Source organism: Plecotus auritus (genome assembly GCF_963455305.1).
Source record: "Plecotus auritus genome assembly, chromosome: 6".
Classification (NCBI taxonomy): domain Eukaryota; kingdom Metazoa; phylum Chordata; class Mammalia; order Chiroptera; family Vespertilionidae; genus Plecotus; species Plecotus auritus.
The window spans coordinates 89,551,080-89,577,123 of NC_137773.1; the positions used below are offsets into that span (position 1 = coordinate 89,551,080).

General features: G+C 45.6%; 1 protein-coding gene and 1 pseudogene across 5 annotated transcripts in view; both read left to right on the forward strand.

Moving 5' to 3' along the window:
* The first annotated feature begins 7,688 nt into the window (after positions 1-7,688).
* Positions 7,689-26,044, forward strand: part of LDLR (low density lipoprotein receptor) — a 40,963-nt gene continuing 22,607 nt past the window's right edge. For 2 of the 4 annotated variants that reach the window (XM_080674844.1, XM_080674842.1), the window contains exons 1-5: positions 7,694-7,883; positions 16,867-16,989; positions 18,601-18,723; positions 22,283-22,666; positions 25,044-25,166. In XM_080674844.1, coding sequence (XP_080530970.1) covers positions 7,832-7,883; positions 16,867-16,989; positions 18,601-18,723; positions 22,283-22,666; positions 25,044-25,166 — 805 coding nt within the window. In that variant the 5' untranslated portion in view covers positions 7,694-7,831. Of the gene's footprint in view, positions 7,884-16,866; positions 16,990-18,600; positions 18,724-22,282; positions 22,667-25,043; positions 25,167-26,044 lie in introns of all 4 variants that reach the window. The other 2 variants (XM_080674841.1, XM_080674843.1) reach the window with 2 other exon arrangements.
* LOC308250593 (DNA-directed RNA polymerase II subunit RPB11-like) lies at positions 20,310-20,845 on the forward strand (annotated as a pseudogene). Its single transcript has one exon. The product of its transcript is annotated as a DNA-directed RNA polymerase II subunit RPB11-like (transcript).

Sequence of the window (26,044 nt, forward strand, 5' to 3'; positions counted from 1 at the left end):
AATATATTTTATTGATTTTTTACAGAGAAGAAGGAAGAGTGATAGATAGTCAGAAACATCGATGAGAGAGAAACATAGATCAGCTGCCTCTTGCACACCTCCTACTGGGGATGTGCCCGCAACCAAGTTACATGCCCTTGACCAGAATCGAACCTGGGACCTTTCAGTCCGCAGGCTGACGCTCTTCCACTGAGCCAAACCGGTTTTGGCATGTTGTTCATAATTTTTAAAAATATATATATTTTATTGATTTTTTTACAGAGAGGACGGGAGAGGGATAGAGAGTTAGAAACATCGATGGGAGAGAAACATCCATCAGCTGACTCCTGCACACTCCCCACTGGGGATGTGCCCACAACCAAGGTACATGCCCTTGACTGGAATCAAACCTGGGACCCTTGAGTCTGCAGACCGACGCTCTACCCACTGAGCCAAACCAGTTAGGACTGTTGTTCATAATATTTTTTATTTATTTTTTTATTTTTTCCCCCAAACCATTTTTATTTTTATTTTTTAATAAATCTTTATTCAGATTATTACAATTGTTTCTCCTTTTTTCCCCCATAGCTCCCCTCCACCCGGTTCCCACCCCACCTTCTCCCCTTACCTCCCCCGCACTGTCCTCATCCATAGGTGTATGACTTTTGTCCAGTCTCTTCCTGAACACCCCCATAACCCTTTCCCCCTGAGAATTATCAGTCCACTCCCTTTCTATGCCCCTGATTCTATTATATTCACCAGATTCTGTTCCTCAGGTTTTTAATTCACTTGATTTTTAGGTTCACTTGTTGATAGATATGTATTTGTTGTTCATAATTTTTATCTTTACTTTTTTCTTCTACCTCTTCTTTAAGAATACCTTTCAGCATTTCATATAATACTAGTTTGGTGGTGATGAACTCCTTTAGCTTTTTCTTATCTGTGAAGCTCTTTATCTGCCCTTCAATTCTGAATGATAGCTTTGCTGGGTAGAGTAATCTTGGTTGTAGGTTCTTGCTATTCATCACTTTGAAAATTTCTTGCCACTCCCATCTGGCCTGCATAGTTTCTGTTGAGAAATCAGCTGACAATCGTATGGGTGCTCACTTGTAGGTAACTAACTGTTTTTCTCTTGCTGCTTTTAATATTCTGTCTTTGTCTTTTGCTCTTGGCATTTTAATTATGATGTGTCTTGGTGTGGTCCTCTTTGGATTCCTTTTGTTTGGGGTTCTCTGCACTTCCTGGACTTGTAAGTCTATTTCTTTCACCAGGTGGGGGAAGTTTTCAGTCATTATTTCTTCAAATAGGTTTTCAGTATCTTGCTCTCTCTCTTTTCTGGCATCCCCATAATTCTGATGTTGGTACGCTTGAAGTTGTCCCAGAGGCTTCTTACACTATCTTCAACTTTTTGGATTTTTTTTTCTTTTTGCTTTTTCGGTTGAGTGTTTTTTGCTTCTTTGTATTTCAATTCTTTGACTTGATTCTTGTGTTCCTCTAGTCTGTTGTTGGGTCTCTGTATAATATTTTTTATTTCAGTCAGCGTATGTTTAATTTCTAGTTGGTCCTTTTTCATATCTTCGAGGGTCTTGTTATATTTATCAGCCTTTTCTAGGATATTCTTGAAAAGCCTTATAACCTTATAATGGTTTTGAATTCTATATCCAGTCGTTTGTTTTCCTCCATTTCTTTCGTTTGTGATCTGTTTCTTTGATGCCACATTTTCACTGCTTCCCTGAGTTGGTAGGGTAGCTTTGTGTGCTAGGTTTCCTATATGGCCCAGTGGGTCGGCCTCCCGTTAACCTGAGGTGGATACTCTTGGTGCACCCCTTTGTGGACTGTGTGTACAGCCTTGTTGTAGTTAAGTCTTGATTGTTGTTGGTATCACTGGGAGGAATTGACCTCCAGGGCAATTGGCTGTGAGGATCAGCTGTGTTTAATACGATGGGAGAACTTCTGTGCTGGAGACACCCTTATGAGGCAATACTTGCTTCAGTGGGGCTTTGGTGCTCACTGAGTCTGCCCCCTGAGTGTGTCCCTTATGGATCTGAGGAGTTGTAATCTGGATGGTCCTACTCTAACCCCTGGGTACACTGGCTCTTGGATCTCCAAGGAGGTGCTAATTTAGCCTCTGCCTGAGGCCACCCAGCAGGAGCTATGGAGAGATCTGCAGATTCCTCTTCTTTGTTTGGGTTTTGGAGGTGCCCAGATGAGGCCCAGCTGTGAAGCAAGGCAAGCTGCTGTGGGGCCTTTGGCCTTCTTTTGGATGTTTTCTGTCTCTCTGACTCAGCTGCAGTTTGTTAGGTAAGTTTAGATTTCAAAGGACCAGGTTATTCATATGCAAAGGCCTCTGCGCTCAGCTTGGATGGGGTGGAGTCTCAGGGCAGGGCAAATAGCAATGGCTTCCCATCAGCCCTGCCCTAAGAGGCCCCTGGGTCTCAGTGTCCATTGGTAACCCTGCAAGCACCTCTAAGAGAAAGCCTCCCTTGAGTTTCACCCGCTGCCAGACAGTCCAGTTTCTCCCCGTATGAGTCTGGGTCCCCAGAGTCTCGCCCGGAACTGGAGTTCAGAGCAGTCAGGAGCTTGTCTCCCACCTGATTGATTTTTACAGCCACGTTCTCAGTTGCCAGCCCTCTCTGCATGTGCGCCTCTGTATCTCTGCACTTTTACTTCCGCAGCTCCTCTGAGTCTCGGTGTGCTTTTCTCTTCCCTTCTAGTTGTAGAATTTCCACTCAGCCAGCCTTCCTGTGGTTCTGGATGATGTCCGTTTTGTCTTTTAGTTGTAGTTTTAAAATGGTTGTGCAAGGCAGCAAGTTCAGGTGTTTACCTATGTCGCCATCTTGGTTTCTCTCCATTGGTTGATTCTTGTATGTGCCCTGACCAGGGATCAAACCTGCGACCTTGGTGTATTGGGATGACTCTCTAACCACCTGAGCTGTCCAGCCAGGGCTGTTTTACCTAATTTTTAAAAAATTAATTTAAGAGAGAGAGAAAGGGAGAGTGAGAAAAACATCCATTTGTTGTTCATCTTATTTGTGCATTCATTGGTAGATTCTTGTCTGTGCCCTGACCAGGGATCGAACCAGCAACCTTGGTGTATCGGGATGATGCTCTAACCACCTGAGCTACCCAGTCAGGGCTTCTTCTAGGTCTTACACCTTCTGGCCTCACCTCCCCATGTCCCCCAGGCTATTGTCCTATGGTGGCCAGAAGGAGTCTGTTAAGAATATGCCTCTCCTCTACTCAGAACCTGCCATGGCTTCCAGCTCTGTCAGTGTGAAAGCTTACGTCCTCACTCCCACCCAGAAGGTCCTGCATGATCTCCTTAGAGTCTAAGGCTTAGACTCTTTCACCCCAACACTTGTCTTCCCTCATCTCCCCCTTCTCCTCCTTTACTTGTGAAAGTTTAAAGAAACCCTGTGGTGGTGGTGGGGGCGGGGGGAGATGGAGGACATCTGTACTAGTGTCAACAAATTTTTAAAGAAGCCCTGACTGGTTTGGCTCAGTTGGTTGAAGCATCGCTCCATATACCAAAAGGTTGTGGGTTCCATTACTGGTCAGGGCACATACCTAGGTTGGGGGTTCAATTCTTGGTCAGGGTGGGTACAGGAGGCAACCAATCCATGTTTCTCTCTGACATTGATGTTTCTCTCTCTCTCCCTTCCTAATATCAGTGAATTTAAAAAGAATTATTTGACCATACATGCAAGAGTTTATTTCTGAGCTCTCTATTCTATTCCATTGGTTTATGCCTGTCTTTATGCTGATGCCAAACTTACAAAAGAGCTATGCTTTGGTTATCATAGCTCTGTTGTAAGTTTTGAAATGAGGAAGTATGAGACCTCCAACTTTGTTCTTTTTAAGATCATTTTGGCTTTTCAGGGTCTGTTGCGATTCCATATGAATTTTAGGATGGGTTATTTCCTACAAAATGCATCATTGGGATTTTGATAGAGATTGCGTGAAATCTATAGATTGCTTTGGGCAATATTGGCATCTTAACAATATTAAGTCTTTCAATCCATTAACTCAAGGATGTCTTTCCATTTATTTGTGTCTTCTTTCTTTCAGCAACATATTTTAGTTTTTAGTGCATAAGTTTTTCACCTTCTTGGTTAAATTTGTTCCTAAGCTTTTTTCTTTTCTTTTCTTTTTTTTATGCTATCATAATTGAAATTTTTTTTCTTAATTTCTTTTTCGGATTGTTTTTTGCTAGTGATGATATGCAACTGGTTTTTTGTTTTCTTGCATGTTGTTTTACAACTTTGCTGAATTCATGTATTAGTTCTAATAAGTGTGTGTGTGTTCAGGGTTTTCTATACATAAAACGTCTACTTCTTTTCTTCCTCTTCCTTACATACTTGGGTGCCTTTTATTTCTTTTTCTTACCTAATTATGGTATCTAGAACTTCCAATCCTATGCTGTTGATTAGAAGTGATGAAAGTGGGCATCTTTGTCTTTTTCCTGATCTTAAAAAAACAATTGTTTTACTTTTGAACCATGGGAATGTTTCCACTATTTGAACTAAAGGCAAATGTATATTTTTTCGTACTAGAAGTGGCCTCTGCATTCTCTGGCACTGCATGGCCCTGTGTCCTTAGACACATCCTGCCGTGTTCTCGCTTCTGAGTTCCTTGAGGACCAGGTTTGCATCTCCCCTGACCACCAGCTCAGGGCTCTCTCCATGTTCTCAATACAGGCTTGTTCTCGAGTCTGGTGTGCTATTTGAAAGGAAGGACTGACAGCCACGGACAAAATTTTAATTCCAAATGATCAAAATCCCAAGAAAAGTGGAATTCAGAAACAGTACATCTCTCATGTTGCAATCACCCCCATGATACTTTCTCTTATTTTAATCTATTTGACCATTGCTACAGGCAGGCGCTGGAAATAGAAGCCATGGTTTCTGCCCTCACGTGGCTAATGGGTGTTTTATGGAGATAATTGATGGCAACCAAGTCAAGGCTGGTCCTTAATCGCACCTACTGGAAAGCGCCAAGCACCTGCAGGTACTCATCCTTTCTCTGCTGTCTGCTGGGCCAAAGGCCAGACCATCCACCATGGCTCACTTCTACCAAAGGCCAGACTTCCTCAGGTGGAGACTGCCGTAGTCCGAGCCGCCTGGTGAATTAGAGGTGAAAACCAGGACAAGGCGGGCTACCCATTAGAATGAGGAAACAGCCTTGCCTGGGTTGTCTTAGATTACTTTGCAACCAGGAACTTTCAAATGAAGTGGCTCCATGGAAAGGTAACTTTTTAAAAAATATATTTTTATTGATTTCAGAGAGAAAGGGAGAGGGAGAGAGAGAAATATCAATGATGAGAGAGAATCATTGATTGGCTGCCTCCTGTTTGCCCCCTACTGGGGATCGAGCCCTCAACTTGGGCATGTGCCCTTGACTGGAATAGAACCTGGGACCCTCCAGTCCAAAGGCTGATGGTCTATCCGCTGAGCCAAACCAGCTAGGGCCAGAAAGATTACTTTTAGGTGCCTGGGACAGTGGTCAGCAAATTCATTAGTCAACAGAGCCAAATATCAACAGTACAACGATTGAAATTTCTTTTGAGAGCCAAATTTTTTAAACTTAAACTTCTTCTAACGCTACTTCTTCAAAATAGACTCGCCCAGGCCGTGGTATTTTGTGGAAGAGCCACACTCAAGGGGCCAAAGAGCCGCATGTGGCTTGCGAGCCGCGGTTTGCCGACCACTGGCCTAGGAGAAAGTCTTCCCTGAAGAGAAGAAAAAAAGATGCTGTTGCCACACAAAGATAGCCAAAAAATAAAAAAATAAGCCCATTTATGATGTTTATTATGGCAAGTTTATATGAATTTACCAAATACAACAACCCTCTGAGCTAGTTGCAGAAGAGACTCCAAGAAGTAGTAGAAAAATTAATCTCCATGACCCTGTCCTCAGGGCATGGGTGGTGTCAGGAACAGAGGGGCCTGGTGATTTCCGCAGACAGGTCAAAGGGAGACTTGGGGAGAGCTGTCCTGGAGACCTTGCACCCCAGGAATGTTCTTTTCAGAGCTTTTGTGGTCCTTTTCCAGGCCTGCCTTCGCATCTAAGGAGACCTAGAGCTAAGTTCCTTTCCGGAAGAGAGCCTCTTCCTGGTCACTCTTCCAGGCCTGCTGAGAAGGACCTCCTACCATCATATGGTTAAGGAAAAGCTGGGCTCCTCACAGAAACACAGTGTGTTATGTCTTGTCATTTTTCTGAAGGGAAACCAAACTTATGATCCTAACTGGCTGAAAAAAGAAATGGAGCATATGGTACAAGGAGTGGAATTTCATGGTGGCACACTCACAAATGTTGCAACAACTCCCAGAACTTGCCCATCCTTGTAAATTTGCCCAGGTGATTGCTAATTAACTCACCTGACCCTGACACTGAGCCTGCCAAGTAAGGGAAGAGGGCATTATTTTCTCCCCTTTCCAGGTTGTGAAAGCTAATTCACTCACCCAAGGTCTGACTGATTCCAGAGTTGGGGCTCTTAACTACCATTCTGCTTATAAATCTCTTCCTTTGTATTAATCACCATTTTTCTTTCTGAACGTTTGATTGTCCCCTTCTGCCTCTTTTCTTTTTAATTTTTGTTTATTGATATTAGAGAGGGGAGAGAGAGAGAGACATCCATCTGTTGTTCTACTTATTTATGCAATGGTCGGTTGATTCTCTCATGTGCCTTGACCACAATCAAACCTGCAACCTTGGCATATTGGGCCGATGCTCTAACCAACTGAGCTACCAACCAGGGCAGGGCGCTGGCTCTTTTCTGCCTTCTCTCATGGGTTTCCCATTAGCGTGCTGAGAGCTTAGTGTGCCCTGCCAAGCTCAGTTTGTAAACCCCGAACTCCACTCATTCTTGGGGGAACTCTCCAAGACTGCCTGATGCTGTGTGAGCCTTTTTGGCTAGGGGCCACTGGCAACTGCACAAATCCCCAAAGAGACTTCTGATTCTAAAAACTGCTTTCCATCAGCCCTCCGCGGCTGGGCAGGGAGGGCTGGGCGGTCACGTTCAGCTCTGAAAGCCCCACTTTGTTTTGATTTTTCTTTGGGGAGAGGAAGTGGACTGTTTGTTCATCTCTTTCTCCTAAAAGGATAAATCAATATTTATGTCCAGACTCCAGGTTTTGGGTCAGTTGCTTTAGAAATGTTTTTGCTCATAATTCATCCAAATGCTGAATCCCACAAGACAAAATCCGTTGTTGGTTGTACTTCTGTAAGGATTTTATTTAAAGGCCTCATTGATTACTGTTTATACTGCGATTTGGAATAACCATCTAAAAACTATATAGAACTAAACTCGGCTAAAACCTACATACAATTCCTAGAAAGGAAAAGGGAAGTAGAGAAAAGAGGGGAGAAATTTTCCAACATCCAGTTTTTCCGTTTGAGGCAGAGGGGATATTGTCACTAACCAATGAGACCTTTTTGGAAGGACAGACAATCTTGGGACACCAAAGAGAAACGTAGCAATAAGTTGGTGGAAATTTAAAGGAGATCTTTCAGGAGACGTATTTCCAGTTTGGGGAGGCCCCGCTCTTCACGCGCTACCTAAATCCCATAAAGCAAGGGTCCGGCCGGGAGCGGCGCTGGAATCCCAGTCAGGGCTAAAGGGGTTAAGGGGCTATGTCACATCAGCGGCTCTAACTCCTCCTCTCGCCCCGAGGTGAAGATATTTGAAAATCACCCCACTGCAAACTCCTCCCCCTAGGAGAAACCTCACATTGAAATGCTGCAAATGACTGGGGCCCCGCGTGCAGTCGCCGCCGGGCTGTGCGAAGCCCGGGGTTGCAGCGCGGACACTGCGAACAGGGGCCAGCAGCCAGGGCCAGGGCGCTGCTGAGAGCATGAGGCTGTGCTGGCTCCCCGTCCTGCTCCTCGCAGCGGAGATGCCTGCAGGTGAGGCTGGCTCCAGGCACCCGCACGGGGTGTGGGTGAGCCCCCCGAATTCCCGGAGCCCCCTTGGTAATTTTTGGGGGGCAGCGAAAAATCACTGCATCCTTGGGAGACGTGGGAAAATGGCACAAAGTCCTCCCAAACAGCTGGAGAGAACGCTAAGGGGCGCGAGGGTTTGGGAAGTCAGAGGAAACGGGTTGCGGCTTTCCCCGCAAGTCCGCTCGAATGGGGATTCCCCTTGTCTCCCTCAGACCGGGAACCGGGTCTCCAGCACTGGGGAGGGGGACCCCATCTCAGAGTCACTGTAGGGGCAAAGGGTGACCCGAAGTTCGGCTTCCCCGCGCCCGACCGCGGGGCAGGAGTAACCGAGGCTCCAAGTCTGCTTTGTGCTGCCCGCGAGCTCCGCGCATCTGGGAGCTGAGCCGAGGGCATCCTACCCGGCCGCTGCGCGCTCGCTTCTGCCCTAGGCCCACGCCTCCCACCCCGCCCCCCCCCCCCCCCCCGGCCTCCGGCCCGTCCCCGAGCCCCCATTGGGCGCAATTCAAACAGGCGAGCCTAGAGTCTCTCCCCTTGACCAATGGGAAACTGCATCTGCGGAGGCGCGCGCGGCGCGGGGCCGGACTGGCTCAGGGTTCGCGCCGCGCCTTGTGCTGCATGAGGCGGCCGCAGGAGATGCGATCCCTCGCTTTGGTCCAGGGCGCCCATCACAAAGGAAACGACACTCCCCGGGCCCTGCAGCCACCTCCGCGCGCGAGCACGAGGCGCCCGCTGAGCGCCGCGTTCCCCTCGGCGAATCCCGCGGTTTCCTCCGCGATTTGTGCCCAGGCCTCCATTCCCACTGTGTCTTCGAGGCCGCCCTCGCCTCGTCCGCCCGGGACCTGTCGCAGTGTCTCCGGGCCGCCTGCAGGGCCAAGGCTCCTTCCGAGGCTGAAGCCTCGCCTCAGAGATGGGGCCGGTCGGGGTCGGGCAGGGACTGGGAAGGTGCGACACCGACGGACCCCTCAGAATTGCCTTGTTTGTTCAGAGGCTCCAAAGTGGGTTCAGTTGAACTGCCTCTCTGACCATTTTCTACTTTAGGGGGTTTCATATTTAGATTTGGACAAGAGGCTAGTTGGTGCACAGTCCTGAGTGGCTTTAAATGCGCTGCCAGAGCCATAGAAGGATTGGGGTTTCCGGATTCACAGGATTGCAGGAAGCTTTTTTTTTTTTTTTTTTAAATAGGGGAGGGGGTTGGCTTTGATTGGGGAGCTTTGAACTCTTGACCTATGGGTTTGTGCTGGGAGGGGAGCAAGGGAGGGAGGTTGCAGCCTCATAGCAGAGGACTGGTGTAATAATTCAGCCAGCAGTTGTGAAGTGCAGGGACCCGGGCTTGGTCAAGAGACACTTGACTAACCTGTAGTTCACATGCTGATCCACTCCTTCCCGGGGCGGGGGGAAATCACGGCCGTGAAGTCTGGGGCAGGATGTGTCGTTTAGTTTTTTTTCTCTCCCACTGGGTGGCTGGGGAGCGGATGGGTCTCCTGTTCTGAAGGAGGCTCTGAGTCCTCATCTGCTCCCCAGACAGGCACTGGCAGCTGGCAGCTACTTCTCTCTTCTGGTGCAAACCGGATGCCGTGGCAGCCCCGGTTGCTCCTTGGCTGTCTTCAAAGCATTTCAGGTGGGGTGGGGGGATCTCTTGTTCTTTTCCTTTGCAAATGAAAGTAGTTGGAATCTGAGCTGCAGGCTTTCACTTAGCCAGATCAATGTCCCTTAATAGTTGTCTGATGATGGAGCAAAGATGTAATGGCTACTGTAAGGAGAAGGTATCTTAAGACCGACAAACGAAACAGGCAATTCCATAGAATATCACAGAATCTATTTCCTTGAGGGAAGATTGGGTCAGAGTGGAAGAGACAACCCAGCAGTTTTCCACTAAAATTGTTCTCCGCTAAAGACTCCTGTTACTGCACATTTTTAAATATTATAACGTAGGTACTAATGATTGACAAGACCAAGGGACAAAGAATACAGTAATGCTAGGAGCCATACTATCACTGGTGGTCCATACTATCACTAGTTTGGTATTCATTTCTGTTGTCATCTGGTCATTATTAACAAAAGTATTTTAAGGAACACAGATACTTATTAACTAGAAGGGTTTTTTGTTTTGTTTTAAATGTTTTTATTGATTTCAGAGAGGAAAGGACAGGGAGAGAGAGATAGGAACATCAATGATGAAAGAGAATCATTGATCAGCTGCCTCCTGCACGCCCCCTACTTAGGATTGAGTCCAAAACCTGGACATGTGACCTTGACCAGAATCGAACCCGGGACCCTTCTGCCCGCAGGCCGACACTCTATCCATTGAGCCAAACCAGCTAGGGTTAACTAGAAGGTTTTGATGTGCTTACTAAGGACAGTGAATTTAAGCAAAGGTCATAACATGAAAGGACACAAAGATGGAGATGGTTTTTTGTTCACATCTACATCTATATAATAGTTGTGTGCAGAGTATCAAATATGCCAAGGGCACACCCAAACTCAGAGAACATAGAGCATCCTGTTAAGAGTTGTATCTGCCTTAGCAACTTCTTCCAGGGCAATACTGGGAAAAGATAGGGAGAGCTTTTTTGAGGCTGGGAACCTTTAAGGGGAATTATGTACCTCATTCTGTCTTTCCAGGCTAGTCCTGCTCTTATCTGTGAGGTTCCTCCCCTGATAATATTCAATTCTAGATCCCTTTGTTGCTGGGTGCTTCAATAGTCCCTTGGCATTCCATGTTGAGTACATTAATAACATCCACCACACTTTGCCCAGCTGTCAAGCTAGTGACTGTTGCTGTGACACTGTGGGAGTAACTGCAGTGAACATTGACAGGGACAGGCTACTGCTCCCCAAAGTTGTTGGGAACAAAGGCTACCATTGAGATCACTCCTGGGGAAACTACCTTGGCATCCGAGTTCGGAAGAGAGCACTGGTAAATTGATTTCTCATTCATCTTCAGCTGAGTCTGTTAGCTCCAGGCATCTCTTCTTTCCAGGAAATGATTCTGTCTATAGTTTTCATTTCCCTTACCATAACCACCTTCAGCATGTCGATGTAAGAACCTGCAAAGAATTTTTTATGAGTTTATTTGGGCCAAAATGAAGACAGTTGCCAGGAAGCAAAACCTCAACAGACTGAGAAAATGCTCTGGAAAATGGCAGTTTTGTAGTTTATTTGATACATTAGAATCAAAGTAGGAAGGGGGCAGGAGAAAGCAAAGCGGGGAAATCTCTGAGACTGGATAAAGAGTAAACCGGAGAGACACGTACTTCTTTCACATGGGTGGATACGGGACAGTTAACAATTAACATTTACAAAACACAGACATAGTGTTCCTAGAACAAAATGAAAATGGGGTTCTGTGTTCTCCTGCTCTGGTGCAGAGGTTGTGCCCTGAGAGGTCTGGAAAAGAAGATTTCTCTTTTTTTTCTTTTTTTAAAAAAAAAAAAGGAACACAACGAATTTACGTGTCATCCTTGCGCAGGGGCCACGCTAATCTTCTCTGTATTGGTCCAAATTTTAGTATCTATGCTGCCAAAGTGAGCACACTATGACTTTTCAAAGATATGTTATCTTAGATGCAAAAAGACAGCAGACAGTCTCAATTAAGGTAGATACTGACCTTTGTCCAGGAAGCTACAGGCCATGACTTGCTTTTAGTTAGGAATTTTTTTATGTCAGATCATCCTGTGTGGTGTGTGGTTACTTTCAGTCTCTGAGTTTGTAAGGCCTGCCACGAGGGCCTCCCAAGCTTTAATTTAGTCAGGTTTAGTTTGTGGCTCCTTCGTCCACAAGTAGCATGGGACAGCAAACATCGAAAGCATTTACTACCTCATTTTTGTGTTGGAGAAAAAGCAGAAATGTGTATTCTCCTTTTCTGTTTCGATAACTTTGTTCCTGATTTGTCACTCATAACCGGAGCAATTTAAGGGATAGAATTTAGAGATTTGGGGGGATTGGGTTGGGTGCAGTGCTTCAGTAACTTTAGGCATCCCCAGCAGGAGATATAAAAGTGTGTGCTCCCTTTTGCTTTTGCTGAAATTTAAATGAAACTGACATAGGAAATCCAAACCTTGCTTCTGCAATTGGGAGGAAACAAGAAAGGTGTGTGATTCCTTCGGGCTGTAGTGATTAGAACAGAACTAGTCCTGTCTTCCACGGGACACCCATCTGCTGTGTTGTTACCTGCTGCTGCCTGTGTTGTTGTTTTAAAAAACTTTTTAAACATTGATTTATTTTTATTTTTTAGAGAGAGAGAAACTGATTTTGTTGTTCCACTTATTTATGCATTCATTGGTTGATGCTTGTATGTACCCTGACTGGGGATTGAACTCACAACCTTGGATTATCTGGACAATGTGGTAACCAACTGAGTTATCAGGCCACGGCAGTGCTCCCCGATTCTGGTTGCCGTTCCCACCAGCAATATGCTGGGACTTATTTCTCAGCCAACTGCTGTCTGACTGTACCTATAACATTAAAATCCATCCACTTTTCAAACATTGGCCAGCTGTTGGATGACCTGGTCTGATAGAAATAGCTAGTGGTGGGGGGTCTTCCTGTTGGTGAGGTCTTCAGCCACCTGTGGCTAGCAAATATTTAGAGAACTATTACCAGGTGAAGGCTTGATGTCCAGGAAAGGAGTTTAATGTTGTTGTTTTTTTAAAATATATTTTTATTGATTTCAGAGAGGAAGGGAGAGCGAGAGAGAGATAGAAACATTAACGATGAGAGAGAATCGTTGATCGGCTGCCTCCTGCACGCCCCCTACTGGGGCTGGAGCCCACAACCGGTATATACCCTGATAGGGAATTGAACTGTGACCTCCTGGTTCATAGGTCAATGCTCAACCACTGAGCCACGCAGGTGGGGCAGAATTTATTGTTTTTATCTTTATCCCTCTTTAAAGGGCCTTAAGATATTACTATTATTTCCAGTGGCTCCTTTTATTTGTAAGATAGGTCCTTGTGGGGTCGGGTGGTGAGAGCATTAGTGGTGTGGACGAAAAAATGGTTCTACAGAAAGTAACCTCACAGGATGTTCTGATCATAAACTCCTAACTTGGCAGGTCACGGTGGGAAGTCACACCTCAGGCATGTAACTTGGAAAAAGGCTTGTATTTGCCTTAAGCAAGCTCTGTCAGTTGTTTCTGTGCATCTAGATTAAGACACTTTTGAAAAAAGCATAACCACCCTCAAGAGAGCACATATCTTGTTAACTGTCCTGTAATCCAATCCTCCCCTTGCTTTCTCCCACTCTCATGTAATTTTACTGACGTTTGGGCTTCACTCTCAAATGCATAAAAGGAAGGCAGTGCTGCCCAGCATCTGAGATCTTGCTTCCCTGGCTGGTGACTCAGTAGTTGGAGCACAGTCCTGTGCACCAAAAAGGTTTCGGGTTCAATTCCCAGTCAGGGCGCCTTTGGGAGGCAACCCATTGATGCTTCTCTCTCACCTCTCTACCCCCCCCCCCACCCTCCCACCTCCTTCACACTCTAAAATCAATTAAAAAACAACAACATGTCCTCCGGTGAGGATTAAAAAAAAATTCTCTACAGGTTTGGATGTTCTTATGTCTACAGTGGTAACCAAAGCTTGGCTGGCAATGGGAGGAAGGGGATGATGACAGAAGCTCCTCCCCCAAGATCCTCATCACCAGTGCCCCTTGCCTGAACTTCCTATTTCGTTTTTTTCAAAGATTCCTCAAATTCCCATTGCTTTATGCCCACCGTGTGTGCCACAGCAGCAAGAAGTGTCATTTCCTGCTTTCGGCATGATTACGATTATGATTCAGCTGATGTCATTGGGTATATTGTAGAGGCATCTCCAAAGGAGACATCCTGTTCTGATCAGTGGTTGGGCAATACAACTCTCAGTACTGAGGGCAGATTCCAAAGCTCAACTCATTCCCCTCTTCACCCCCTCTCTTCTGCTCTTGTCTTGGTCACCTGGGCCTTGTAATTAACACTCTCCAAGTTCTGTTGATTCTTGGAAACAGTCCTTGTTTTTCTCTCTCTCTCTCACCTCTATCTTCCTCTGGGGCTCCCTCATATCTCTCCTAATCTCATCTGACTGGTTTCCTAATCTTTGGCAGGAGCATTGGGATTGAATTTTGAAGACCCAGAGTGTTTTGGTTTTTTAAAAAAATTTAGATATAATAGACATACTATAAAATAGATAGATATGAAGTGAGCAAAAGTTCAGTGAGGTTTTTTTTAATTGAATTTTTATCTTTTTTTAAAAAATATACTTTTATCGACCTTAGAGATAGAAGAAGGGAGAGAGAAAGAGAAATGGAAAAATTGCTTGGCTGCCTCCTGCATGCCTCTACTGGAGATCAAGCCTGCAACCTCTTGGTTCCTGAGTCCATGCTCAATCACTGAGCCAAACCAGCCAGGCTAATTAAATTTTTATAGAGAGAGGAAGGGAGAAGGAGACAGAGAAACATCGATGGGAGAGAGAAACATTGATCAATTGCCTCTTGTACAACAGGATCTTTCAGTGCATGGGAGGACACTCAACCAATTGAGCCACACTGGCCAGGACCAAGTGTGTGTGTGTATTGATTTCAGAGAGGAAGGGAGAGGGAGAGAGAGATAAAAACATCAATGATGAGAGAGAATCATTCATTGATCAGCTGCGTCTTGCACACCCCCTACTGGGGCTTGAGCCAGCAAGCGGGTATATACCCTAACTGGGAATCGAACTGTGACCTCCCTGTTTCATAGGTCGATGCTCAATTACTGAGCCATGCCGGCTGGGCCAGTGAGTTTTTATAAACATCTGTTTCTATGTAATCACCTCCCATTTGCATATAGATTATTTCTAGCCCTTCAAAGAGTTTTCTTCTGCCCCTTTCTGTAATTTAATTACTGCCCCCCCCCCCCCCCGCCCACACCAGAGGCAACGGCTAATTTGAATTCTAATTTGGATTAGTTTTGCCTGAACTAGAACTTCACATAAATGCAGAGTACATACCCTTGAACAAAATAAGTCAGACACAAGTAATGTTCAGTAAGTCATGTGTGTCTATATGTTTATCAACTATTTGTCCCTTAAAAAAAAGGGGGGGGGGCGTGTATTGATTTTTTAGAAAGAAGTAGGGAGAGGGAGAGAGAAACATCATAGTCTGCCTTCTGCACGCTCCCTACTGGGCATGTGCCCTGACTGGGAATCCAGCTGGCGACATGGGATGATGCCTAAGCAACTGAGCTACCTGGCCAGGGCCAAGATCTTGACCCTTCCTCTTCAACGCCCGGAATGAAGAAGGAAAGGCTGCTCTCAGGGGCAGGCAGAATCATTCAAGTGTTTACTCTCTCCATTTCTTTTTGTCTGAGGTTTCTCCCAAGAATGGAATACTTTCTGTAGATGTGAAGTCTGCTTCAAGTTTGATGCATGTACCAGTATAAATTACCTTTGTGCAAAATGAGCTAATGACTACAATTTGCACAAACCATTAAACGATTTTTTTGGTTATAGCTAATGCTCAAAATCAATTGATAAAAGGAAGTCTTCTTTCAAGGATAATGAAACATGTAAGTAATGTAGCCATCAATCAAAACTCATATTTTATATTCTATTTGCCTACAGAACATCTGACTCATGAGGAAAATCCTTCTAGCAGCTTTTATTATTTTTCTCTTACTTCCTTAATTATTCACTATAAAGCATGCTAAGATAAGCCAGGTCAGAATTTTATTGGCCTCATTGTTTTAGTTTACACAGGAAATCAAAGTTTATACTTTGAGCTTAAAAGATTATTATTATCAGGTAATCGACAACCAAAAAAAGTTGGCTTTGATTCTAGTTTATACCTAGCAGTGCATTCTAATTTAAAGTATAATATTCAAAAGGAAATGCAGTCAATATAATTTTTTTGTTTGTTAATCCTCACCCGAGGATATTTTTTCCATTGATTTTTAGAGAGTGTGGAAAGGAAGGAGGGGGCGGGGGGAGAAAGGAACATTGATTGGTTGCTTCCCACACGCACCCTGACTGGGGCCAGGATCAAACTTGCCATCCAGGTACGTGCCTTTGACAGGGAATTGAACCTGAGACCCTTGGGGATGCAGGCCGATGCTCTAACAACTTAGCAATGCTGGCCAGGGCACAATCAATATAATTTTGATCTCTTTTCCAAGGTGCAAAAATCATGTATTTTAGGAAATTTCCCAGACACTTACTTTGTCTTCATTTTTATCTAAAAATTCGAGTCTTTTTTTAAAAATTGATTTTGAGAGAGAGAGAGAGACTGATACCCTATTCTACTTATTTATGCATTCATTGGTTACTTCTTGTATGTGCCCTGCCCTGGGATCAAACCTGCAACCTTGGCGTATTGGGACACTGTTCTAACCAACTGAGCTACCCGGCCAGGGCCCAAGTCTTTTTCTAGGAAAATTTTCTCTTATTACACCTAAGGCTACTGTGTCTGTTCCATTTCTTTTGATCTGACGTTGAGATATTTGATTACCTTTGTTGCTGGGTTTCTGCTCTCTGGCTTCCACATTAATAATTTATCATAATTTTTCTTTCCATTTCCACTCTACTACTGGAGAAAACTCAAGTTTTAATGAGTTTGCAGTGTCAATTTTCGTCATTATTGTTTCCAATACAGGCTTATAATATGCTAAATAATTTTCTTTATAAATGTGCATGACAGTTCCAATATTTTGTCCCCAGATCCCAATGAATTTGTACTTTGGACTCAACAAACCATTATGTCAAAGTCTTAAACTTTGTTGACAAGTCTCTTTTGGTTGTGTTTTTTTGCATCCTCCGCTATACTTTTGGTTTATGAAATTTAACTTGTCTCATTTGTACATGTTTCATTTCCTGGGAACCAGACTGCTATGATAGGGTTATATTTCTGGTTTGTTCTTTAATTGGCAGGAAACAGACATAGGTAGTGTGGTCAGTTTCTGATCCTGGCATTGAATATTTCTTCCCCTTTTCTCTCTTAGTGGAAGGCAATTGTGAAAGAAACGAGTTCCAGTGCCAAGATGGGAAATGCATCTCCTACAAGTGGGTTTGTGACGGGAGTGCCGAGTGCCAGGACCAGTCTGATGAATCCCAGGAGACATGTAGTGAGTCCCCTTTGGGTATTACACCCATCCCAACACTTAAAAAACAAAACAAAACAAACAAACAAACAAAAAAATATATATATACACACACACACTAATAAAAATATAATATGCTAATTAGACCAGACGTCTTCTGGATGACCTTCTGGACATCCTTCCTCACAAAGCTGGCCCCAGGCGAAGCCACCCCTGGTCCTGGGCACTTGCGGCCGGCCAGAGGGAGGGAAGCCTGGGTCCCGGGTGCAAGGGCTGAGGCAGAGGCGGTTAGGGGCAATCAGGCTGGCTTGGGAGCAGTTAGGGGCAATCAGGAAGGCAGGCAGGCGAGCAGTTAGGAGCCAGTGGTCCCAGATTGGAGAGGGTGCAGGTCAGGCTGAGGAAGACCCCCCCCCCCGCACGAATTTCATGCACCAGGCCTCTATACACTGAGTGGCCAGATTATTATGATCTCTGAACGCATAATAATCTGGCCACTCAGTGTATATCCTATATAATAAAGGCTAATATGCAAATTGTCCCCTCGACCAGCAGGCAGGCTGGCCAACCGCCCATGTCCCCTCCCCCTGGCCAGGCTGGCTGGACCCCACCCATGCACAAATTCATGCACCAGGCCTCTAACATATATATATGTATGTATGTGTGTGTATATATATATATATATATATATATATATATACACACACACACACACACACACACACACACACACACAATAATCTGGCCACTCAATGTATATTTATTTCAGAGAGGAAGGAAGAGGGAGAGAGAGAGAGAGAAACATCAATGATGACAGAGAATAATTGATCGGCTACCTCCTGCATGTCCCACACTGGGGACTGAGCCTGTAACCCAGGCATATACCCTGACTGGGAATTGAATCATGACCTCCTGGTTCATAGGTCAACACTCAACCACTGAGCCACACCAGCAGGGGCCCCAGTTCTTTTTGATGATAGCAGGGGACAGATGAGGTGGATTTTGGCCATTAGATTGATATGTTCAACCATGAATTGGGAGGTGGGGAGCAAAGATATTACTAGAACATCCTTTGAACAGCTCTTTTAAAAAAATTATTTTGAAGGGAAATTCACACAAACAAAATTAACCATTTTAAAGTGACCAGTTAACTAGCATTAATGCATTTGCAATGTTGTGCAGCCACCACCTCTATCTCATTCCAAAACTTAGCGTCTGATTTTTAACAAGCTCCATTAAATTTTGACCCAGAAAGGTGGGGTTGGCACCTTTTTTCTGAAAACTCTGGGTTCTAAAATAGATTCAGAGACATAGAAGCATGAAACAGAGTACAGAATCTCAGCGGGAAGGTGGGGGACGGTGGGTGAGTGGGAAAAGATCAACCAAAGAACTTGTATGCATATATGCATAACCCATGGACACAGACAATAGGGTGGTGAAGGCCTGGGGTGGGGTGTGTTGGGAGCGGGCTAGAAGGAGTCAATGGGGGGGAAATGGGGACATATGTAATATTTTCAACAATAAAGATTTAATTTAAAAAAATACACACAAAAACTGGGTTCTTTCTTGCACGGCTAGGACTGGGGAAGCAGACTGGCCTTCCCTTCAAGTTAAGGCTCAATCCTGTTTCTCCCACAGAGTCTGTCACCTGTAAGATGGAGGACTTCACCTGTGGGGGTCGTATCAACCGTTGTATTCCTGAATTCTGGAGATGTGATGGCCAGGTAGACTGCGAGAATGGCTCGGACGAGCAAGGCTGCTGTAAGTGTGGCCCCTCACTGGCAGCCCACATGCCAGAATGTCCATGTGGCCCGATGGGCTTCTGGCTGCTATCAGAGCTTGTTCCCCAAGCAGCCCTGCCTGGTGTAGATCAGCTGCTCTTCACTCAGCTCCACCTCCTGGGAGCACATACGAAGCCCCCTCCCTCTCATTGAAGCCCATCTTGGCTAGAAGGTATTGCAGTAAGTAGTGATGGCGCCCCTCTTAGGGTTATCAACACACTTGGTGAGGTTGTCCTTGCCACATGGCATTTACTTCTGTCAGTGAGCCACTATGACCACTGTCAGCCACCCCAGGAGGCTAAGCACACAGTAGGTATTCACCTACCAAGACTCACTCATCCAACTAACCACTAAGAGGAGGAAAGCTTCACCAAAGAAACAGGCTTCTTCAAAGAAACAAGGCCAAGAGTCCTGGAGGGGAGTTCCCTTTGGAGCTGGGTGTCTGCCTTGGCTCTTTGATTTTATGTATTACTAGTAGCCTTGCACACGAATCTGTGCACCAGTAGCTCTCTGTGGAGCCTGGCTGTTCTGCACCCGCTGCCCAGAGGCCCTCCGCGGCTGGGGTGGAATGCTTGCCTCGTTGCCGCAGCGACGCAGCAAGCATTCCGCCAGGCTGCTCAGGCTGCCCGCTCTCAGCGGCCACCCCCCACCCCCGGGACTGGGGGACTCCAGCAGGGCTGAGAGAACTGGGCGCCGCCATCTTTGTGACAGAGTGATGATTGATTTGCATATTACCCTTTTATTAGATAGGATTATTATTTTTTCACTTGTGTAGATTTTTTTTTCCAAAACCAAAATATCGGAAAAAATAACTAAGATCACATTAACTCTTCAAATTCACAAAATATGAAAGTCCTTAAGAGATTTTTAAATTGATTTTTAGAGAGAGAGAAGAGAGAGGAACAGAAACATCAATGTGAAAGAGAAGCATGGCCCTAGCCAGTTTGGCTCAGTGGATAGAGCATCAGCCTATGGACTGAAGGGTCCTGGGTTCGATTCTGGTCAAGGGCATATGCCTGGGCAGTCCCCAGTAGGGGGTGTGCAGGAAGCAGCTGATCAATGATTCTGTCATCATTGATGTTTCTATCTCTCCCTCTCCCTTCCTCTGAAATAAATAAAAATATATTAAAAAAAGAAAAGAAAAGAGAAGCATGGCTTGGCTGCCTCCTGCACATCCCCAACTGGGGATCGAGCCTGAAACCCGGGCATGTGCCCTGACTGGAATCGAACCTGCAACCTTTCGATGCACAAGACGATGCCCAACCAACTGAGCTACACCAGCCAGGGCCTTAAGAGATTAAAAAAAATGTGTTTACTTACATTTACCTTAGAAATACACAACTATATATACAAATAAATAACCTTCATTAGTAGTCATCTAATGAAATGACTTCTTGGGGAACATTTTAAAATAAAATGGATGAGTGTTCTTTCCCAGACACTCTTTTTTAATTTTCCTTCCCATTTCATTGAGATATAATTGACATATAACATTGTGTAAGTGTAAGCTCTGGAGGTGATGGTGGCCGCAGGTGTGACTTTGGAGGTGGCCGTGGCACTAGGATGATGAACGCCCCTCCAGCCTTCAAGCATTCTTGCTGTTTGAAAGCGGGAAGATCATCATCAACAAGGACACCAAGGTATTCAATGCCTGTTTTTTCACCATCAACAAAGATCGTACACTAGGAAACATTATTAAATCACAGCTGTTGAAGGACCCACAGGTGCTGTTTGCTGGCTACAAAGTCTCCTACCCCTTGGAGCACAAAATCATCTTCCGTGTGCAGACCACACCAGACTACAGCCCCCAGCAGGCCTTCGCCAGTGCCATCCCAGGCCTCATCAGCAATCTCTTTTTGCTGGAAGAGTGATTCCAGGTGGCCATCAAAGACAAGCGAGAAGGAACTGAAAAAAATTTTAAAAAGAAGGAACTGAATAGTAGACTGGAAGAGGTCTTGCTTGGCCAGTTCCTACCCTGCACTGGGACCTTCTCTAGGCACCAAGTAGAGGAGAACAGCTTGTCCCAGCCATGGGCCTCCTTAGAGACATCCTGGAGAGCCCCACCCCCCGACACCAATGTGTCTTGTACACGGATTCTGTAGCATCTTCCTAATAAAGTCTGGCAAGAAAAGACCCGGATGTGAGCTGAAGCTGAGGTGACTTCACAGCAAATGGATTGTCAGACTCAGTGGAGGTGGATTACCTGATTCAAGGATACTCAGGGGCCACATTTCAGAGTGCATTGGCCCAGAGACCCAGATTTCTATCTGAGAGGGTGGCAGGAACAAACTCATTCTGGACCAAGAACTGGGAACCAGGGGGTCTGCTGGGGAGGCAGTCTTGAGCAGAAGGGAACTGAAAACCTGTGTGCGTCCATGAGTCTCTGCTGGAGAAGCTTTCGCTGCCAGGTCAGCCCGTCTTACTCAGTGCAGCAACACCAGAAGGGGCCCATATACAGCTTTCCCAGGCTTCTTGCTTTTTAAAATATATATATTATACAGTATATATAATTTACTTCAGAGAGGAAGGAAAAGGGAGAGAGAGATAGAAACATCAATGATGGGAGAGAATCATTGATTGGCTGCCTCCTGCACGCCCCCTACTAGGGATTGAGCCTGCAACCCCGGCATGTGTCCTGCTCGGGAATCATATATAGAGTTTAATAAAAATATCCACCAATGAAAACAAACAACAAAAAATATCCATGAAAGTTTAAAGAGTATGACTTGAAACATGATGATTTGATACACATAGATATCTGGCCTCTTTACTAACAGGTTTCACCTCCATTAAAGCAAACAACTGCAGATTGAAAATATTGCAGGGGGCGGAGAGAAATTCCAGAATGTTCCCGAAAGCAAAACTTGAATTTGCCATAAGCCGAGAACTATCCCGAATTTATGCAAATGAAGTGATATGTAGGCATAATCTGCTGTGGCCTATATACAAATACAGTTTATATGCAAATATAGGTTTTATGCAAATACAAATATATAAGGGACTTGATTGAGCATTCTTGGATTTTGGTATCTGTAGGGTTTCTGGAACCAATCCCTCTAGGATACCGAGAGATGCTTATATTGTGAAATGATTACCACAGTAGGGTTACTTAACATCTCTATCAACTCACATAATTACCGCTTTTTTGGGGGAGGGGGTTGTCTCTTTTAATAATAATAATAGCAAACCCTTAATCAGTACTTCCTTCGAGCCAGCCCAGCCTGAGAGCTGTACTTACCAGTCCTGATAATAAATCCCTGAGGCAGGAGGGGGCCCAGAGTGGGGGTGGGGGCGGCACCGGGACCACTGGTGGTCCATGAGGTCCGAAAGGTTGGCGACTGCTGGTTAAGGAAACCTTTGGAGCAGCGGTTGCCAGTTTCCCAGCCTAGGACCCCTGACTGCTATCTCCCGCCTCTCCAGGGACCACGTAACTGGGGTTTGGCCTCTCTTCCCTCAGTGTCCCCATCTGTGGAATGGGCTTGTGTTGGGAGACAGGGGCTCCCAGTGACCAGGTCTTCATCTCCTATCCGTCCCCACAGCCCCCAAGACCTGTTCCCCAGACGAGTTCCGCTGCCGTGACGGCAAGTGCATCGCCCCCGACTTCGTCTGCGACTCCGACCGAGACTGCCTGGACGGCTCCGACGAGGAGTTCTGCCCCCCGCCCACCTGCGGCCCGGCCAGCTTCCAGTGCAACAGCTCCTCCTGCATCCCTGAGCTGTGGGCCTGCGACGGCGACCCCGACTGCGATGATGGCTCAGACGAGTGGCCGCAGAACTGCGGGGGCCGCAACACGTCAGCCAAGCACGGGGACAGCCCCTGCTTGGCCAGCGAGTTCCACTGCCGCAGCAGCGAATGCATCCACCGGAGCTGGCGCTGCGACGGCAGCCCTGACTGCAAGGACAAGTCCGACGAGGAGAACTGCGGTAAAGGCGCCCTCCCCGCCCCATCCCGTGCTTCTAACTGGTTAAACAATTTCAAATCACTTGCCTGTTTAATTAGTCTCTTTTTTGAGAGGGGAGTAAGCCACAGCTGCAGTATTATTTTGGCTCAGAAAGAATCCTGGGCTCCAGGCCTGGCTGGGGGCGTGGAGCTGTGTGACCCTTGGCCAAGGATGCCACCTCACTGCGCTCTGGTGTCGTCCCCTGTCGAATGGGGCAATAGCGTTGGCCTTGGCGGGCCGGGATTAGAGTCCATTGCCACCCAATAGAACTTGCTGTGATGGTGGAGGCTTCCTGTGTCTGTACTGCCGCTAGCCAACGTGGACAGTGCAACTGGAGAACAGAATCCCTGTGTTGGAGACAGTGCAGATAAGGGCTCTGGCCCTGTGTCAGTGCTCCCTGAACCCACAGGCCGCTATTTCGAGGCTGGCGATGTGGAGTCACTGTGAATCCAGAAGGAATTTCCCTTTTTCTGTGTCAGTTTCCATAGAGTTGTAATCGCCAATAAGATGTAATTGGACCTTTGAAAGTCACGTTTTAAAAACAATGCATGATGTTGTATGTGGTCTGTTCGAAAACTTCACACAAGCTCATTTAATCCCCATCACTTGTGAACAGGCTCCCCCCACTCTTTACAGACGGGGAAACCGAGGCACAGAAAGGCCGAATAATTTTCTGAGGACACATACTTGAGAAAACGAAAAATCCCATCCTCTTATCATTTTAACTGTCATCAGAGTTTAGGCTTCACTAAGGTTACCTTTGGTTGTTATTGTTTTTTCTTTGATGTGAAGATATACATATGGGTTAAAAATAGGATCATTCCCCTTTTTACACATCACAGCAGACCAAGTGTCCACTTGAACATACAGAGTGCCAAAAATGTGGATATATTATTTTAACGGTGGAAGGGATTCATTCTGCTCACAGATTTATTATCTCTTCTCACTCACATCCTGAAATCAAATTTTTAAATTGTATACATTTTTATTATGAAATACAGCCCAAAGGAAAGTGCATAAAAGAACATCCAGCTTAACAACTTAGCACAGAGCAAATCCTGTGTGAGGTGAAGGGCTGGGCCGTGGTTGGCTGTACCCTATTCCGTCACCATGTACGTCCTCTGAGTTTTAATCCTACTGTCTTTCATCACATGGTTTCATGTCATCAATATTCCATATATTTGTAGTCTCAGTCATTTGAACAACTGCATTATACTCGGTGGTATTGATCTGATTTATCATGATTTACTTGGCCTCTCTCTGTCTAGATTGGGACCATATCATTGTTTTTCTGCTGAGAATGGCTCCTTGGATTTATAGTTTTCTTCTTTTTAAAAAAAAATATATTTTTATTGATTTCAGAGAGGAAGGGAGAGGGAGAGAGAGATAGAAACATCAATGAGGAGAGAGAATCATTGATTGGCTGCCTCCCGCACGTCCCCCACAGGGGATCGAGCCCGCAACCCTGGGCTTGTGCCCTTGACCAGAATCAAACCCAGGAGGCCCTCCCCGCCCCGGACACCCCCCTTCTGGTCCACAGGCCGATGCTCTATCCACTGAGCCAAACCAACCAGGGCTATTTTCTTTAAAAAAAACAAAACACCCTGTTTTCATTGATTTTAGAGAGAAGAAGGGGGAGGGAGAGTGAGATAGACACATCAATGATGAGATAGAATCACTGATTGGTTGCCTCCTGCATGCCCCCTACTGGGGACTGAGCCCTCAACTCAGTCATGTGCCCTGACGGGAATCAAAATGTGACCTCCTGGTTCATAGGTCAATGCTCAACCACTGTGCCACACTGGCTGGGTGGGTCTATAGTTTTTTAATGAATTATGTGATCTAGAAAATGCATATGAAGCAAAACTGGAGAGAAGTCTAGGAAAACCTTGATAGCTGTGGTGGGATATTTGGATTCCGGGTGCTTTCCTCCCCTTTCCAATTTTCCAAACTTTGCTTTGTTACTTTAGTAATAATTTTTTACAGTTCTTCTTCATTAAGGAAAAAAGTATTTTTTGCCATAAAAGAAAGGAAATCTACTAAAATCTACATTGGTTACATTTGAGAATACAAAAATAGATGCACCTGGGGAGTTTCCCCCCATGTTGGAAAGGAAGGCCGCCTCTTTCCTTTTTTTCCTGCTCAAAGAAGCAGATAAAATGGATAGCCACTGTCTCCTACTGGTGGAGGAGGCTGGGTGTGTTTTTCCATGTCTAAAGCTCCTCCATTTACATGCTGTCCCCAAGGCCCAGGGCAGCCGACTCCTGTAAGACTGTCGGAAAATTGCTTCTTCAAAGATGGGGATTCTTCCGTCTTCCCCTCTCCTTGAGAAAAATCAACACGTGCTCTGTCTTTCCTAGCTGTGGCCACATGCCGGCCTGACGAGTTCCGGTGCTTCGATGGGACCTGCATCCATGGCAGCCAGCAGTGTGACAGGGAGCATGACTGTAAGGACATGAGTGATGAGCTTGGCTGCATCAATGGTGAGCTCTGCGCCTTGACAGCCCTAAACCGTGGCAGAATATGGGGGTACCAGGTACCAGCAGGGTGGATCCCAGAGCAGGGCAGGGGCTCCCAGATCAGCCCCACAACAGCTGTGCGTCCTTCGGCAAGTTACTTGACCCTTCTCTGAAAAAATGTGCATAATGAAAGCACCTGCTTCAGGACTGTGAGATTTAATGAGGTCAGAGTGTACAAAGCCCATATCTTTGAGCTCAGAGTTAAATACAAAATTCAATTCCATGTAAAAGACTTTCCTGAATTTAAACACAGCAATTCCACTCCTGGGAATGACCCCAGGAGAAACTTGTCCCCATGCACTAGGAGCCTGGCTCTGGAAGGTCCAGGGAAGCACTGTGCTGATAGCAAAACCCTGGAAGCAGCCCAAATGTTCATCAGCAATAGAATTAATTTAAAAATTTTAATTGTGGTAAAATACACATAACATAAGGATATTGCTTTTTAAAAAAATAATGTTTATTTTATTTATGGATTGATTGATTTTTAGAGAGGGAGAGAAAGAGAAAGGGAGGGGGAGAGAGAGAGAAACATCAATTTGTTGTTCCACTTACACACATTCATTAGCTGTCTCTTGTATGTGCTCTGACAAGGGATGGAACATGAAACCGTGCATATCGGGATGATGCTCTAATGATATCAACTGAACTACTCAGCCAGGGCCAGGATACTGCTTTTTACATTTTTCTTGTGGCCCTGGCCAATGTGTTCAGTGGTTAGAGTGTAGCTCACACACCAAAGAGTCTCGGGTTCGGTTCCCGGTCAAGGGCATGTTGCCTGGGTTGCAGATTCGTTTCCGGGCCAGAAGATTAAATAAATAAATAAAAAAGTATTATGTTTTGAA